General features: G+C 36.1%; 2 protein-coding genes across 2 annotated transcripts; one reads left to right on the top strand and one right to left on the bottom strand.

Moving 5' to 3' along the window:
* LOC109718015 (vacuolar protein sorting-associated protein 32 homolog 2-like) lies at nt 3,335-6,900 on the bottom strand. The gene is made up of 6 exons (XM_020243995.1): nt 6,707-6,900; nt 5,860-5,959; nt 5,120-5,205; nt 4,933-5,024; nt 4,182-4,296; nt 3,335-3,668 (listed from the first exon to the last, which is right to left on the bottom strand). The coding sequence occupies exons 1-6, from the start codon at nt 6,788-6,790 to the stop codon at nt 3,477-3,479; spliced, it is 669 nt and encodes a 222-aa protein (XP_020099584.1). The 5' UTR covers nt 6,791-6,900; the 3' UTR covers nt 3,335-3,476.
* On the top strand, nt 9,666-17,141 carry LOC109718377 (methylenetetrahydrofolate reductase 1). Its single transcript, XM_020244585.1, has 12 exons — nt 9,666-9,970; nt 11,471-11,653; nt 12,130-12,190; nt 12,282-12,364; nt 12,475-12,648; nt 12,807-12,980; nt 13,050-13,150; nt 13,503-13,614; nt 14,056-14,136; nt 14,529-14,706; nt 15,534-15,868; nt 16,674-17,141. The coding sequence occupies exons 1-12, from the start codon at nt 9,752-9,754 to the stop codon at nt 16,755-16,757; spliced, it is 1,785 nt and encodes a 594-aa protein (XP_020100174.1). The 5' UTR covers nt 9,666-9,751; the 3' UTR covers nt 16,758-17,141.

Genomic DNA, 19,072 nt, shown 5'->3' with positions numbered 1-19,072 from the left:
ATGACATGGTCTAGAGACTCTCTCTTCCTGTAACTCACTCAGCACATAGGATTGGTTAATCCAATTAGACGAAACCACGGACATAAAAACTCATCTACTTGATAAATTATCAAAATATTGTCTATTGAAATCAATTCAAAAGTTACATGTAGTGATCTGTTTGTGATAGACACATATAGATCCCTAAGAGGACTTTCCATACATGCATGCTTGCATGTGCATGTACGCACGCGCGCGCAGAGAGAGAGAGAGAGAGAGAGAGAGAGAGAGAGAGAGAGAGAGAGGTGTCTTGTGAAAGAAAAGGAAAGAGAACATAGAAAGATCTTTCCATGTTGGTGTTTATTCAGGTTAGGAACTTAGGACACACCTAAGTGCAAATAATTAAGTGTATTTGCTACCGACCGTCCCTAGAGCAAATGATAAAGGGTTTGGTGGTTGGTACCCGAGACCCAAGTTCGAATCCTAGTTTATTTACATTTCTAGCTAAGTTTATTTCTAAATGAAATAAACGAAGCGGGTAGCGTGCTACCTATCTCTCAAAAAAAAAAAAGAAAAATTAAGTATATTTGCTAACTAAAGCATGATGAATGAAGAATGTAGAGAGAATTTGTCCATGTTTCCCTGCACCTACACCTTTAAAATTGTATCCACCTATTGAGTATGTCCAAATGATAGATGATGACAAACAATGTTAGAAAATATAATTAGAATTTTCTTTTTTTTCTTTTTTTTGTTAAGAATGTAAGGACCAATCTAATGGTGACAAGATTAGGTTAAAACTTAAAACCTAATGATTTTTTTCCCCCCTCCTTTTGGTCTTTTTCCAACTGGATCCTAATCATCTGAGTCAGCCAATTCTCAGGCTGTTATAAGCTCATGATTCTTAGACAATGACTAGTAAACAAGCACAGGAAAAGATTATTATTGCAAGGGAATGTATTGTAATTGCTACTTAACTATATGATTATGAGAGATCAAACCTGAGAAACATTAATTATACTCTCCCTTTCTCTCTCTCTCTTTTAAATCTTAACTTTTTGTGTCACACAAAGAGAGATCGAATTAATAAGGAGGAAGTTTACTATATCACACTTATACCACATAATCATCAGTAACAAGTCAATCATATCTCTCTATTTGAAAAAAAAAAAAAAAAAGTACAATAAAAATATTTTTTTATTAATCATGATGGGACGTATCAACCCAAGGGGAATAATTTTATTAATTGGGGACGCCACATCAGTAATATTCCTGGTGCATTCTAGATTTTTTCATTAACAAGGTCGAGATTATTTATGAGGTAAACATAAAAGAATTAGGCTAAATTACATAAAATCCCCCTGTCAAAATTCGCTTTTTCACTTTTCCCTCCTGTTATTTAAAAACCTACGCTTTGCCCCCTTATAAAATAAAAAATATGCACAGAGGGGGTACGGTGTGAAAAATGACCATTTTGCCCTCCACCATTTTCGTCTTCTCCCTCATCCTCCTCATCCACGACCTCGGACGGCCGTGGTTTGCCCCTCGATAGGCCACGATTTCTTTCCATTTTTTTCTCCACATGCTCCGCTTCTCCTCCTACAGCCTCGTCGCACCTCGATTTCGGCGACAGTATGGAGGAAATCGAGGTGGACGTGGATGGAGAGGTGGCAACGGCAACGAGGGCAAAGTCGAGGCGACGGAGGAGGGCGAGGGGGTGGTTGTGGACGCAGACGGAGATGCGGGCAAGGACGAGGCAGTGGAGGAAGGCGAGGCAGCGAGGCGGCGGCGAGGCGGCGAGGTGGAGGAAGCGAAACAACAGGAAGAGGGTGGAGGGATATTTTTGGCATAACAAATTTTTTTTTAACGGAACCCTAACGGATCGCTAACGGCAGGGGGTAAAGTGCACATTTTTTATTTTACAAGGGGGCAAAGTATAGGTTTTTAAATGACAGGCGAAAAAAGTGAAAAAGATGGTTTTGGCAGGGGAGTTTTCTGTAATTTAGGCAAAAAATTTATACTTCTACTTTTTCGTGTTGATATATATGTCAAGTGTACTTAAGATAAACAGGTGCTATAGGCTCGCTATATATGCCTCAAAAAACCTGGTTTATAGACCAAGCTATACTCTAACTAAAATATACGATCTCCACACGTCCATGATAATCTTTTTGAGTTCCATTATCATTTTACATTATTCTTAAATCAAAAGAATGTTGAATTATTCTTGTCTATATACCAGTAATTCTAGGCCAAAACTCTCAAAACTGGCACTTGGATTTAGGAAGTATCATGCAAAAGAAAAGAAAAGGAAAAAAAAAAAAAAAGATTATCAAACAAGAAAAGACAACTGAATGGTTTATAGGCTTTCGTGACTGTAGTGCTATGTAGAATCATAGATCCCTTTTTTTTCTTTCTTCTTTTTTTTTTTTTAAGTGCTAGCTGTGGACAAATGAACAACAGAGCCAATTAAGAGTAAGTGGTCCAGTGATTTTATCTGTGAGCGACCCGTGATATAAATATATCTACGTAGAAGTCGGTGGCGCAACCATCCCACCAACTACAGGAGTCCTTGCGCGTAGCCTCGCTATTCAACAAGCAATATTGGGACCGGATCTCTCTCCCAAACCATACCGTTTCAGATTTTTAATGGCACCCAAATTCCATTCAAGTTTTTGATTATTTAGCTCTATCATATCTCTATACTCATGTCTTGTTGCAAATGTACGTACCCATTTTTTAGCTGGATTTGCTTTCAATATTTATATTAATTTATATGAATTAATTATTGTTTTTATTCAACATTCTCTCTCGTGTTTGGATTTGAGACATTTTAATATGTCTAAAGCATGAACATGAATTAAGTAGAGAAAATAATACTACAAAGGGGCTGGAGGAACTTGAACTCAAAATCTCATGTTCTAACACCGTATTAAATTATATAAATTATTTTTTTTTTGAAAAACTTAAACGGCAAGAGAAGTATTTAACTGATTAAGATTTCTCCATTTTAACGTAGCTCCAATTTGTTTTGTTCAGTGATGGATATAATTAACTGTTTGAAACTTTCGTAATAGACGGGTTCTGACGCACCCTTGTTGCAGTGAGAGGGACATTATGTTAATAGTATAATTTATTATATTTTAATTTGATTTATTATGCCTAGAAAAATTGCATCAACTAATAGTAGTTGCAACAAAAGTTCAATTTAGGCGTTTATTGTTGCTAGGTGTTTTCAATAGTTCCTGCCAAGTATCCAATTTAAGTGCTCGTAAAACACACAAAAGTTTAACGATATATGACATAACAATGGTTGTGATGAGAGCTTCCCTAGTAGATTAAGATGATCGCGATATATTTGCAAGCACTTAAAAGTTTCTTCTTATCACTTCAGAATATCTACAAGATATTACAATACAAAGTCTATACTACATGTATTTAGGATAAAAAAAAACTGCAGCTATGCGGTGGAGTACAAGACGAGCACGTGCGATAAGCTATAGTGCCATCTGTGCTTTAAGATTGGCGAGTTCATCTACATCACTGGCTTGCTGTGAAGATGCTTTTGGGGGGGACTGTGTTGTCGCGGGCAGTGGTTCTGTATTTACTGTGGTTGAAGGAGATTGGAGCAACTCTTCTTCCGACTCTTCAAGTTCTTCGAGTTCTTCGAGCTCAGCTTCGAGTTCATCCTGCTTATCATAACAAGTCAGAGAATAGTAAGACACATTAAAGTTGGGGTAGTGACCTAATTAATGGTAAAAAATTCCCATAACACCATCCCACCCAAATCTTAAGCATTTTAAACTAGGGGCGTCGAGTCCCTAATTGTTAGGATTCGGACTTGCCCAACACCAACAGTATGAACTCCAAAGGAATAAAGGATCAACAACCTTAAAGTCAATTCTTCTCACAATGAAACCAATATAAATATACCCTGATCTCATGAAATCATCATCCCCTGCATAGTGAACTTTAGTCTCTACTGACTAATAATCTCTATGTTCCTACTATAGTCCTTTTTTTTCATTTCTGAGAACGACATATGGCTATATTGTTGCGCTCACTCTAGGAGAACTGAAAGACAAAAATACATGCAGTTAATTTGATAATTTTAGTCAACTTAGTGTTGGATTTGATTTAAATTTGAACGTATGTATAAACTAATAAAGGTGGTATAAGTATTAAAGAAAAAAAAAAAAGACCTCATCAAAGTTTGATGCAGAGCCCACTGGAGTTGCTAGGGCCTCCTGTATCTGCTTCATACTTTCGCTACTCTCATTTGCCTCTTCCAGTGCCCTTTCTATATCATCAGCATTCCTGCAATATTGTAGGCATTGATGGTTGACACTTGACACTATGCTATGTAAGACCAACATCATCTAATACTGCCCATCTAGATAAAGATTTACAAGCAAGGGTTTTGAGCATTTATATACCGCATGAAATAGTACCCTTGCAAAGACAGCACTTGCGTGCTTGGCCTCGAAAACCATATTTGTTTGCATTTGTGCTCCTGCAAGGGTACATATGCATGGCATCCCCAGCAAGAGAATGGCGTAAAACAAGTTTTTTCAGAGGTCTACACACAAATACCAACTTGCATGCATATTTGCAGGTCTATATGTGCAAAAATTCTATAAAGAATTGGAATCCAAAAAAGATGCAGCATTAAAATATATTGCCAGTATGGTTCATTACAAATTGCATTGAACTCAGACAGGATGTTGAAACCTAAAAAGAAGCAAATAGAGCTTCATCCAGAGGCTTCCGTGATTGTATTAAGTCTCAAGATAAGAGAACCCACAATTGATTTATAAATACCATTAGTACTCCGATGTTAAAAATTAGATATGCCATTTTAAATTAAGAATTTACTTTAGTTAGTACTCCGATGTTAGCATGAAAAGTTTCCTTTCTGGGAAATGTTAGAAAGAAAGGGAAATGAAAGCTTACAAAGACTGCTGGATAGACTTAACGGCAGATGAGCTGGATCTTAGGGCATCTATAGTGTCTGTAGTCGCCTTTGCACCTTCAAGTGTAATAAACTACATAGATAACAGATACCATAAATTGACAGTTAACAAATTTCTCCAAATGAAAAACCGTTCAGATTAGTAGTTTTTATGTTATGATTTTTTACCTGGTCGTGAACGCGCAATTGGAGATTCGCAAGTTGTTCTATCTGGAATTCGTATGTCTTCTTTCTCTTCAAGCATTCAATTGAAGCTGGAAAAAAGAGGAGCTTCTTTTACAAAACACACTTTGAACTTTGAGGACATAAATAATTAACTTATTTTGAGAATTTGCATTTTGAATAGCTTTAACAAGGAGCTTGAACTATTTATACTCTAAGAGCAATTTTGCCCCTAAGCCCTGAAACCCCCATTGCTGGACCTGACTTCTTAACGGCTTGTCTTGAAAACAGTAATTCCAGAAACCAGGGCAGGCAAATAAGTTGGATCTTTTGCTGTGGCAGGGAGCTAAAATAAGCTTTTGGAGCCTAGAAGCAAAAGCTCCAATTGGAAGCTTCTGCAGCTTCCGCAATAAGAAGCGTAGAGGGGATTTTTAATGAAAAAGATATTATGTAGTAGTGCTGAATAGGCTGTAAGTAGGACTGAAAATGCCAAAACAAATGGCTGTATTGCACAGAGGAATTTCCAAGGCATTTTGAAAGAAACAACTTAGCCTAGAGAACTCATAAACCTTGGACCATGCTGTTCAGGAATATCAGCATAAACATAAAATGAATAATCTTTTATAAACATTTTTAACCGCATAACCTCTAAAATTTGTAATACTTTGCCAAATTGACGAGTGCTATTTCGTTCAACTACAGATGTGTCATATCTCCTTCTGGAGAAAAAATTGCTTTGAGCTTACCTCTTTTATTTCTCGCCTGTAGGAAGCCTTTAGCCTTTTCGACTTCCACAGACATCTTTCTCTGAAGATCACGCTCTTTCTTCTCCAACATTTCTAGCGTCTGCGAGCAGCAAAATTAACTATGAGGAAAGACCGCAGTCGGCAAATGATAAAGAAAAAGCGAATGATTTGAACTACAAAGGCAGCCAATTATCACTCACTGGAGCAACAAAGTCAACGCAGTTTAATCAAAAAGATACAACACAATCAGCAGACGTGTTGGCTCGTCCAGCTTCAGAAATAGGTCTCGGATGATCCAAAGAGCGGACATTCACTACAGCTATAAATGTGTTTTTATCCCCCTCTGAAGTTATTTTGGACTCGAACAAGAGAAGTTTACTCCGAACAAACACCGTATACATTAGAACCACAACTAATCATCCCTTTTCTCACTTCTACCCGCCTCTACTTTCTTTTTTCGCCATCTACAACAAAATTTAACAACCTACTTCGACTTGTTGACTGCTATAACTTCAAAATGCGACATATGATAGGAAGTATAGATTGATTTGAACAAACTACAGAGAAGTTTTAGGCAATCACAGAAAATGGTTTCAAAATTACAATAAGGCAAAATCATTAGGAAAATCCCAAAGGACCAGTTAAAGCCAAATAATCAAATCCCTGCAACATAGTTTGAACTCGAGGTCCTTTCCCACTCCTACTCATCCCTACTTCGTTCCCTACGACAAATTCTGACAACTCAATTAGATTTTTCAACTACCTTTTTTACCTTCGACTCACTACACATGATCAAAGGACGGATAAACTAATCGAAATCAAATCAAATGCACAAATTAGGGTTAACCTCGCGGAGATGATCCAAGGTGGCGACCGCGGAGGAGGCGGTGGCAGGGGCGGGGGCCTTCTTCTTGGGGATGCGCTTAAGCATCGTCGCGAGCGAACCCTAGAGAGAGAAAGTGAGAGGTGGGAGGAAGAGAGGAGAGAGAAGAGTCGAATGGGGTTGAGACTAGAGAGAGAAGAAGAAGAAGAGGAATTAAAGTAGTCCATTGGGAAAGCATGTGTAGACTCTGAGGAGGGAAAAAGGCGAGGGGTCAGGACTCAGGAGAGGAAAACGACGAGGTGATGATGCAAGCGAATCGTACTGAAGTTTTGGTAAAAATGTAACAACACCCCTCAACTGTAGACTATTCTGAAGTAACCTCTCAACTTTTTATTTTTTTATTAAAGATTCCTAACTTCTGTAGAATGTAGTTAAAATTTTATAAATTATACCAAATTTAATTACTCCGGTTATTTTTCTAACAAATAAAAATAGATAAATTAAAAACAATTAATAACAATTAGAGTTGTTAAATTTGATAAAATTATTAATTTAACTAAAATAAATTTGAGGGAGATAATAAAAAAATAGTTAAATAGTGCTACTTGTACACCCCAGTAGAGATTGTATACAGTACATCTTCTGTAAAATTCTTTAGATTTTTTAGGGGGCGTTTGGATTGACGAATCTGTAGATCCAACGTAAGTCAAGTGTAGTGGTGTTTGAGTTTCCCTGAAGTGTGATTATTTTTTTGTTGTTTGTTTTGATGTAACTCATACAGTCTGAAAGTTAAATTCAATTACTTCTTCTATTTGTTTTAATATAACTTGGTGTTGGCAAAATTAGTTTTTTGAGTTCCGTTGTTTGTTTTGATGTAAGTAAGTGGATCCTATTATCTCCTAAATATAGTAGTAAATTTACCACTATAAAATTTAATCTATTATATAATTAAATTTTTTATTATTATTTAAAGGTAATCCTAATTTATTATAAATAAGGTAATTCTAATCCATTATAAAGAAAGTAGAGTTTAGTTTTTACTGTTTAGTTAATTTTTTAGAGGAGGTTGAGTGTGGTGGAAGTCGAGTTCGGCACTTTAGAGGAGAAAGTCGAGAATAGATGAAGTGGAGTTCTAACGTAACTTAAGTTACATTATATTTTTTACTTACACTAAAACAAATAACGAAAGTGATGGAACTTAAGTTTCATGACTCCACTTACACCAAAACAAACAGGCCCTTAGTGTTTCAGGCAAAAGCGCGTAAAGTTTTCATTCGGAGTTTAATATATTAAGCTAATTATTTAGATTTTTTTATGAATGTGCTAAAAAATTTAAGAGAATCTTAGTCAAAAGAACTAAGTTAGAGCATCTATTTCAAACAAGCTTGTAGTTGAGTTTGTCTTTGCACTTTTTAAATTTTTATTATGCTATCCTACCAGCCATGCAGATTGTATGCATGTACCTACCACATGTATAATTGTCAATTGATTTTCAGTTAATTTGGTTAAAAAAAATTCTCAACCAAGTAGAATCAAAAATCAAAATATACAAATTTTGAAAACAATACCCTAAGGTTGAGATCTGTCCATACTTTGAGGCATTACATGTCAAAATTTCTTATTTCACAGTCATCTCACGCATTTTTCAGTTTAGTTCGCGATACCTGCTTCATTTCTATGATGAACAACTGATTTCTTACTAATCTATGATAAATTAAAACTCTCTATTCCTGATAACCTATGACAAATTAAAATCTAGTTTGAAATGTGTGCATAATCTATCAATAACAAAATTTGGTAGGGCCTCTGTCGAACATGGTCAGACCATTCTCTTATTGTTGGTAACGTGAATCTTACAAATTTTGAAGCTGCCCAATTAAAGAATGAATGTAATGGGCTCGTATTATGTACCGTCCCACCAATTTTTTTGGTTGTTTTCGTTCATCATCGTAATTGGTACTGCAGTTGAGCCGATCAACAAAATGCTCCAACGGATGTTGAAATGTGAATGTCGTTTTGGGTCTTCTGCTGTATCGACCTAACCCCATCTTCCCTCCCTATTGGAAGAGTGAGTTAGTTGGGTTGGTGAGTGATAGCGACGGTGCAGGAAATTAACGCGTGAGATGTTCGGGGTTCTTTTGCAAAAGGACTTGTGCTCACTTCTTCATGCTTACAATTGAGCCCATTTTATTATTGTTTTAAACTCTTATTATGGAATAGAACCAAAGTATCTTTATTTGACATTCAAAAAAGACTTATATTCTGTTTAATTCTGTTCTAAGACACAACATTATTATCGACCGTCCCAAGAGAAAGTGGCAAGGGGTTTGGTGGTTGGTACCCGAGACCCGAGTTCGAATCCTAGTTGATTTACATTTCTTGCTAAGCTTATTTCTAAATGAAATAAACGAAGCGGGTAGCGTGCTACCTATCTCTCAAAAAAAAAAAAAAGAAAAAGAAAAGAAAGACACAACATTATTTTATAAATATATTAAAAGAACTGTTATACTGGCAAAATGTTATTAATAACTTTTTTTTAGAATATAATTAAATTTTTTACCGGTATTTTTATTTTTAGACTAAGAATTTTTTTTTTTTTTTTTGTTTCTTATATGGTAAAAGTTTTAGACCGCTTTGTTAGATCCATACTTATCAAAAATACTATTATTATATAATACAAGTGAAAAATAAGAAATAACTAGAACTTACGCAAGTGCGCACTCAATAGTACGGCCGGGGGGCTCAAGTTTGTGAAAATTAAAAAGTAACCTGAGTCGAAACTTGTAGAAGTTGCAAGTATTGTAGTCATTAAATATAAAATAACAAAACGAGGGGCATTTTTGTGCAAATTGCCCAAGAGAAATAATAACAAAAAGACCCCTCCTCCTCCGCGGTAGTTGGGCACGGATCTCACTATAAAACCTCCTCTCTCACTACCAAATCCGCTGCGTACACTCGCCCCCACTCCAAGAGAAGAGAGCGAGAGAGAGAAGGAGCGACCTAGAGAGAGAAAGGGCGAGCGAGAGAGAGAGAGAGAGAGAGAGAGAGAGAGAGAGAGAGAGGGGAGAGATGAAGGTGATCGAGAAGATCCGATCGGCGGAGGAGGAGGGGAGAACGGTGTTCTCCTTCGAGTTTTTCCCCCCGAAGACGGATGATGGGGTCGAGAACCTCTTCGAGCGCATGGATCGCATGGTGTCGCACAATCCCACCTTCTGCGACATCACCTGGGGCGCCGGGGGTTCCACCGCCGATCTCACCCTCAGCATCGCCAATCGGATGCAGAACATGGTATAGATCTAAGCTCGCATCAGATCTCAAGCTCCTTTTTGGGGGTTTTTTAGTGTAATAGTCTTTTCCTAAACATTTATTCTAAAAATAAGTTTATTAAATTTTTATTTATAAATATAGTCTTATAAAAGCGGTGAATGATTCACCGCTTTAAATATAGTCTTATAAAAGCGGTGAATCATTCACTGCTTTTTTTATTTTTTTTATTTTTTTCTATATTTTTATAATAATAAAAGCGGTGAATGGTTTATCGCTTTTATTTTTTTCTACTCCTAATGAGAAGTTATAAATGCGGTGAATCATTCACCGCATTTATAGGACTATTTTTATAATTATTTTTTTAACAAAATTATTTTTATAATTATAAAAATTAATAAGATTATTTATAAAAAAAATTCCCTTTTTGGGCTATTTTTTGCGAATTTTTGGGGTTTTTTTTCTTATTATCGGTAATTGCTCGATCCGTGGTTTTCGTGTGAATGTTGTTAAGATCTAGGGTTTACGGTAGCTGAAGGCTCGTGCATCTGAGTGTTTTGCCGCTAAATGTTGCCATATTTGGATGTTTGGGTCCCCTTTTCTTTGTGTCTTTTCGGAATTAGTGCTACTGGTGGATAAATGCTCTTGTTGTTTGTTTTAGCGGTGAAAAATGTATGGAAACAGCATCAACTGCAGGTCATTTTGTAACAGACCCTACTCCTCGAACTTCCTATTGTTCTGATGTGAGTTATTTTCTAAATTGAACAGGGAATTCTACACAATTAATGGTTCCATTAGCTATCAGCTGTTTACAGAGTGTTCAGAACAGTTAAATTTAACCGAAACACTGATTAATTTAATAAAAACTATCATTTAGTGATGATAAATTAAACGAATCAAAAGTTGAGAGGTTCTCAATCAAAGGAAATATAGTCGAGGCTCTATTAAAAAATGGTTTAATAGTTTGGGGTCCTGTGCAATTGTCACATTATATTTTCACTCGGTAATTTTGGCGTCCTGTACAATTTTCACATTATATTTTCCCTGGGTAGATGTATTTGATTTTGTGTCCTTCCAAAGTAAGCTGTTTGGATGCTGATGATGGCGTGGCTCTTTTTGTCTTAACTACATCAAGGGTGCGAAGATTTGATTACTAATTCAGTGTGTTGGGAGTGATTACTAGCTACATAAGGGGAATGTTTTTCCTTATAGATTGCTGAGAAATATCAATAAAGTTTTCTCGAGTTAATCTTATCCTTCTGAAACTGGTACTATCGTGTTCTCTGTATTGGAGCGGAATTTCTATTCTTTCACATTTAGTGTGAAGAGTAAACCACTAAGAATGTTTACTTGCTAGAGAAAAGGAATGTTTTCTTAATAAACTACTAAAAAATGTCACTTAAGAATGAGTTAATCTCTTAAATGCTGCAAGGACTTACTGATTTGCCTCACTTTATCCTTTTAAAAGTGTGATTATTGTGCTTTCCATAATTGAGTTCCATTATTATTTTTTTCTCTTTATAGGTCTGTGTGGAAACAATGATGCACTTGACTTGCACCAATATGCCGGTGGAGAAGATCGACCATGCTTTGGATACAATTAAGGCCAACGGAATTCAAAATGTTCTGGCACTTAGAGGAGATCCTCCTCATGGTCAGGATAAGTTTGTCCAAGTTGCTGGTGGATTTGCTTGTGCCCTTGATTTGGTAATTCTCCTTGACACTGTTTTGATATCTTTCATCTTTGAAATCAAATGATTGTTGATTGTTGTGAAGAAAAGGAATAGATTCTCCCAATCCACTCTCAACATGGACTTCCTAGCATTTGGCTGAGTTCTGGTTGTCCTAACTGCTCTGTAGCCGGTGATTGTTTGGCCGCTTTTGGAGTAGCTTCACTTCTAGCTGTGGAAGAAGACAAAAAATCAAGAAAAAAGCTGTCAGTTGGATCTTTGCGGTTCCAGCTGTAGATAAAAACTGTTGGGTAATCTTAGTGAGAAAGCTGACACGGATGCCTGGAATAGCTCTACTAGCGCTACTCAAACAGTGCTGAAGTAGAAGTTCAGCCAGGCATATAGGCCTTTGGTGAACTAGCAATTGTTGTTTGCCACTGCAGTACTTCTCACAATGTGATACCTTTTTTTTTTTTTGGTTACTTAAGCATGACTTCTTCAATTAACTTACAGGTGCAGCATATCCGTACCCAGTATGGTGACTATTTCGGCATAACTGTTGCCGGTTATCCAGGTTGGCATAAATTGCCTCAATTACATTAATTTCTGCTTTTCCACATAGAATATCAGATTTTTCATTGCTAAAGTACTTGGTTCTCTATCAGAGGCGCACCCTGACGTGATACAAGGAGAGGGAGGTGCTACATTGGAAGCCTATAGCAATGACCTAGCTTACTTGAAGAGAAAGGTGCATCTCATTAATTCTTCACATTTTTTTTTTCTAATAAATTTAACGTTCTTTGAGGGATGGGTATATAATTTAGCTGATCAAGAAGTGAATATATACCAATTGGACAGGTTGATGCTGGTGCTGACCTTATTGTCACTCAGTTGTTTTATGATACTGATATCTTTTTCAAGTTTGTCAATGACTGCCGTCAGATTGGGATTACATGCCCAATTGTTCCTGGCATTATGCCGATTAACAACTACAAGGGTTTCTTGCGTATGACTGGATTCTGCAAAACTAAGGTGAGTTTTCCACTATAAAACTACCCTAATATGCACGAATTGTTGACTTGTCTCTGTTCATAACTATTTTGATGAGAGATATCTCTCTTGTCAACTATGCTCACATATGTATCCATTTTTGGTTTCAAGTATTCAATTATGTTAACTTAATTTTGCAGGTTCCATCAGAGATTACTGCCGCACTAGAGCCTATTAAGGACAACGAAGAGGCTGTGAGGGCTTATGGAATCCACCTTGGAACTGAAATGTGCAAAAAAATTTTAGCTAATGGGATCAAAACATTGCATCTTTATACTCTAAACATGGAGAAGTCTGCATTAGCCATACTAATGGTAATTTTTTGCCTGAATAATTTTGTGTTTCTTTTATTACTGCTGTTACTGATGGTTTTTTTATCGCAGAATCTTGGGCTTATTGAGGAATCCAGGATTGTAAGGTCGTTGCCGTGGAGACGCCCAACAAATGTTTATCGTGCTAAAGAAGATGTCCGGCCTATCTTCTGGTATGCTTTGCTTTTCAGGATTTGTTATAAAGCACAAGCAGTTTACGGTATTTTAGCCCATGAAATAGCTTATTGAATCTGGGTAACAGTGGTCAATTGGTCATGCGTTTGGCTAACCAAAGTTTGGAGCTTTTGCTATGGAGCTTTTTGACCCTAAAAGTAGAAGCTGCTATCTGTAGCTTCTGCTTCTACTGTTGTGAGCTGTTGGGGAATTCGGAAGAAAAAAGCTTTAGTTCTTCATCAAATAGCTCTACCGAAAAAGCACTTTTGCAGGAGCTCCTGCAAGGCCTAGGAAGCCCTTAATGTTTGTTAGAGACTCATGTTTTCTAATTCTGTTTGGACTACTGATCAGGGCTAATCGTCCAAAAAGCTACATTGCAAGGACTCTTGGTTGGGACCAATATCCACAGGGTCGGTGGGGTGATTCTCGTAACCCATCATATGGAGCGCTTACTGACCACCAGGTTAAGTTTCTATTTTTCACAAATGTTTCATATATCTCCATTACTGCTGGTGTAATATGTCAACTTACATTCCTCTTTGGGAATGATTATCTACTATTTCCTAGTACTAGTTTTAGAATCTTTATCATGTGTTCAGGACCTCACTCAAACAACTCCTTGTTTCCCTCATGACGAAACTAGGAAATTAAATTATCTTTTTGCATAACTCGCGTATATGTTGTTTTGAACTTATTTGTTGTTCTCTTGTTTCAATAAGAATCTAAAAAGACTAATAGTGGAAGGTTTGAGAAAATTGATTTTTTAACTACAAAAACTTGTTTCAAGTTACTTCATTCAGGCATTTAGGTGGTAATATGAAATTCTTAATTGTGGGATAATTCTTTTTAGTCATTGGCTTCTCCTAGTAGTTATTTATTTATGTATAGTGCACCTATCTGACAGTTCATGAGACCACGTTCGCGCGACAAGAAGCTGCAGGAGGAATGGGCTGTACCATTAAAATCTATTGATGATATAAATGAGGTACTTGTCCATATTTTATTACACATTTGTCCTATATGGTAGAGTTTGTTTGAATTTCAATGAGTTACTAAAATTCAATTGTTCATTCTCAGCTATTGCGTTGTCTGATTTGTGAAAATTTCTTAAATTTTAAACTTGATGGGCCGCATTCTAACTAAACCTGACAGTTTTCTGCCTTTTCTCAAATTATGTGTCAGCTGAGGAGTTCTAATTTGAAAACCTGAAGTTAAGGCATCTGTTTCAAATGTCCTATAGTTGGAGGGGTGTCCTTTTTTGCCTGTAATTTATTTCTGTCGGTTATTTACATGTTCTTCCCTAAGAAACAATTGATTGTTCCAAATGCCATATATATGATTACTTCTCTTTTTCTTTGGTTAAAATACATTTCACAGAGGTTTATGAACTACTGCCTTGGGAAGTTCAAAAGTAGCCCGTGGTCTGAGTTGGACGGTCTTCAGCCAGAGACAAAGATAATTGATGAGCATCTTGGGCAGATTAATTTGAACGGTTTCCTTACTATCAATAGCCAACCTGCTGTAAATGGAGAGAAATCAGAGTCCCACACCGTTGGTACGTGAAATGTACATATACTAAGGGGCTTAAGATTATATAATAGTTTGATATGCTGTACTGTCTGTTTCACCTGGCTTATGGAATTGTTTCTGCTCTCCTCAAAAGTAACTCATCACATTTGGAAAGAAGTTGGAACTCTGCTTTCGTGGAAGCCCAAAAGCAGAAACACCAATTTGAAGTTTCTGCTTTTGTTGTAGCAGAAAGTTGTTGAGAGGATTTTAGCGAAAAAGATGATGTCGGCACTTGTTCGAACATCACTTTTATAGAAGCTCTAGTCTACCCGAAATTGCCCATGGGATGAATATCTCACTTCACGGACACACCAATGAATGAGAGAGATAGATTGCTAAAAAGTGAACTTGGTGTTGATTAGCTCGGTTCAAAAGACTTGAAACATCTGCTAATTTTGCTAATGAAACAAACTTGATCTGAAATTTTTTCTAGGAATTTAGTCACGAACTCTTCCAATTGCAGCCTCCACAGTGTCTAATTTGAACAGCAATAAAATCTATATTTAATAGAAATTAGAAATGCTCATTGTGAACTTAGCCAAACTTACCCAGAACCTAACACTCATATTTCTTTGCTCTGAGTGCAATTCTATGTGATAATGCACCTTTTGCAGTGACATTGTGCTAATTTGATTAGACCGATAGGTAGATTGATGATTAAGTATTAACTAGTGACCAAAAATTGCTTTGCAAACTGGTTTTCCAAGTCATCTTCATATATGCTGCTACAAAATTATCTGTTACTACTTATATCCCTAACCAAATCTGATTTTGCATGTACTTAATTCTCCCATTGTGTTTTTCTTTTTATAGGATGGGGCGGAGCAGGGGGTTATGTCTATCAGAAGGCTTATGTCGAATTCTTCTGCTCCGCAAAGAAGCTGTGTTCGCTTGTCGAGAAGTGCAAAGCATTGCCTTCTATCACATACATTGGCGTGAACAAGGAGGGAGAGTGTGTGACCAATGTGGGCTTCAGTACTGTGAATGCGGTGACTTGGGGTGTTTTCCCTGCAAAGGAGATAATCCAGCCTACTGTTGTGGACCATGCGAGCTTTATGGTTTGGAAAGATGAGGCCTTTGAGATCTGGACCAGGGGGTGGGCCTGCCTGTTCCCCGAGGGCGACCCCTCTAGGGAGTTGCTGGAGCAGGTACTCTCTCTCTCTCTCTCTCTCTCTCTCTCTCTCTCTCTCTCTGCGCGCGCACGCTCGTTCTACTACTCAAATCAATGCTCTGAATTATTCTTTATCTAGAGAAACAAAACTAAAATGGAATAATAATATGTAGATGCTGTTTTACTTCTACGATAAACCATCTTAGATGTGCACAGCACGGAAAGCCCTATAATTGCAAAACATATTGGCAAGTGCCCAATTATGAAATCCACATAAACCATCATGCTATGTACCGTTCAAAACTTTTGCAAACAAAATACTCATTTAATTTTGGTACTTCCAGGGCATAAATCTTAGCGTAGTCTTGTATCTGAGTATATCGATCATCCAATTTTTTTGGGTACATTTGAAATCAGTGTATTAAAAAAAATAAAAAAAATGTTCTGTTTTGTAGGTAATGGAAATATTTATAATTTAAACTACAATGAAAAATAATGATCTTTTATGGCTGCTAGTAGTGCTTCTATTTTGTTTACTAGATGTTGATTCTTTTCAAGCGATTTATCATAAACTACGCATTCCAGCTTACATATAATTTTTCTTAGACACCTTTATGACAAGCGCTAGTTTCCATTTTTTTCAACTTTTTCTGATCTAATCTATTTTCCAATTTCCTATGACATTTAAATCATTTCGAACTTCAGAATTTGATCTACCATTTTGAGAAATTCTTCTGCTTCTTCTTCTACTTCTTTTACTCCTTCCTTTATAATTACTTATCATCCTTAAATATCATCAGGCTCCAATAAATATTGAGTTAATTTTCCCTTTTCCTTTTCAGGTCCAGCGAAGTTACTACTTAGTTTGCCTTGTTGACAACGATTACATTCATGGGGATATCTTTGCTGTATTTAAGAACTTATAAATTATTTTTTTAACAAAAAGGTCCTTACCAGCCTCCACCAGCTGCTATTTTTTTTTTCTACTTTTTTCTTGCACGTGATTTATCTTTTATGCTTCACAATTGTAGATCAAGCTAAGATTTGATGCTACATGCCTCTCGGCTCTGTCATCTATTTTTCAGGTGGTTGAATTTGATTTCGCAAGGTTTTCTAAGTCTTCATTCAATAAAATGGAATGAATTAGTTTCTGCTTTTGCATGGGGATTTTCTCTTTTGGTCTCTTTTGTTGTAATCATGTTTGTGTTTGGAGCAGAATATATATTCATCAGCAAAACACGTCGCTACTGAGTAGAATCATTTTTCTGATCTGGTGGTTGTACGGTAAATAAAAATGTTTGGTGCTGTTACTGCGGTGGTTGGTGGTGGGATGTGCTTTTTATCTTGTTGCTTTTGTTTTTTGTTTGCAGCCGTGGTGGTGCATTGGGGAGAACTTAAATGAGAAAAATACAAAATTTGTGCTTTTTGGGATTCTGTTGTTCAGACACAACCTCAAGAAGCCTTTTCTTTTTACAATGCACGAAAGCCGGGTGTTTTTTTTTCTTAAATATAAGAGATCGCTGATATCAATTGCTCGTATGAGAAACATCTTTTGTGTTGGACTACGAAAACTTTATGCTATCTTCTAAACCATTATTTGAAGCTTAACCTCATCTAATTTTATATAACAGCTTGTCTCTTGCGCACTTCAACATAAACAAAAAAAGATAATGCTTGATAGGTATTCCTTATGCAGCTCCTAAAATAAACAATTCTGTTAAAATACAATTCTGTAAAAAATACAAAATTGGATAGAAAAATGTGGAGATCCCTTTATGTAGGCCAGTGTGGAATAGATGTTTCAACTGTTTTGGTTTCATTGACACCCTCCCATCTTTTAGTTATTTTGATTTCCATCATTTTTTTCAATTAATTCACAAATTTATTAAAATTAAAGTCCGACCGTTTTTCAGTCGGAGAATGTTAACGAAAATTCACATTACCTGCAGTTGAAAAAGTGCTTTGAACATCTAAATTAATAAGAACAATCACTCTAAAATTAGCAAGAGTTCTAATGTAGTTAATGATAATAATTTAAAAGTCATAAAAAAATAAAAGTTGAGAAAAGTAATTTATCAAAAGGAAATATATAAAGTTAAGGGGCCTATTTCAAAAACTCAATAGTCGAGACAAATTATTTTTTTCTTAAAAAAAAAAAAAAAGCCCATTCAGGTTTGCGTCCAGCGCTCGTGGCTCAAACGAAACGAGCCGTTTCCATTTTAACGGCTCCATTTCCCTTTTTTAAAAAAAATAATATTATTTTCTTTTTGAATTTTTTAAATTCCCACTATTGTCCACCCGCTCCTTCAAACTCAAGCGTGCTATTTGGCTCCAAAAGCAAACGTCCTCGTCGGAGTCAAGATACGCTACATCCAACGATGCAGGATCCAATCCAACCTGCCTACGTGGAGCTTTATTATTGGACTTCACTATGGTGTATTTGATAAATATCCAATGCTAGTATGCCACGTATATAGTAGTATCACACTAGTGTAGAGAGTTGCACCCAATGCATTTCCCTCATCGCATTTCAAATTTCGCCCAGGGCCAACGCTTCTCCCTCACCGAGAATTTTGCCTGAACCCATGGCACCGTACACCGGTTTGCAAAACTTGCATCTAAAAATGCTGGAGGCCCTTCAACTATTGGCTATTTTGAAATGAATACTTCTTCTTTTTTTTTTTGAGAAAATATAGTAAACAATTAATTTTGTTATTTTTCTCAAAAAAAAAATCATCTATGAATATGAACTAACTAGATTTGAAATTTGGATCTTGGGTACCGAATATCAAGTTCTTAACTCATTACACTAGGTATGGTCGGTCCCTCAAATTTTTTTTAAGGTCATAATTTTTTATATTTCTCTTATTTAGAGTAGACACTTTTACTCGATGAAAATTTTTATTCATTTCTTTTCAATCGTGAGTTGCTTTTAAATTATCCAATAATTTAATTAAATATAATATTTTTAACTACTTTTGAATAAATTGCGCTATAGATTATGGTTATAATAATTAGAGGCGGCTGGCTAATAAACCTATTAAATTTAGCAAAAAAAAAAAGGCTAAAAAAATGTAAATAAAAAGTTTAAACTAAGGGGGTTGAGTTTACACAATATATGTTTTCAAATTTATATTTTCTAGCACATACATCCTCTAAGTGGTATATCTAAGTTTTTCTTAATTGTCTCTTTTCTTCTACTTTTATTTTTATTTTTAGTTACGATTATTTTAGTATAGAT

Source organism: Ananas comosus, linkage group 12 (assembly GCF_001540865.1).
Source record: "Ananas comosus cultivar F153 linkage group 12, ASM154086v1, whole genome shotgun sequence".
Taxonomy (NCBI): Eukaryota; Viridiplantae; Streptophyta; class Magnoliopsida; order Poales; family Bromeliaceae; genus Ananas; species Ananas comosus.
This window is presented reverse-complemented; position numbering and strand designations above follow the sequence as displayed.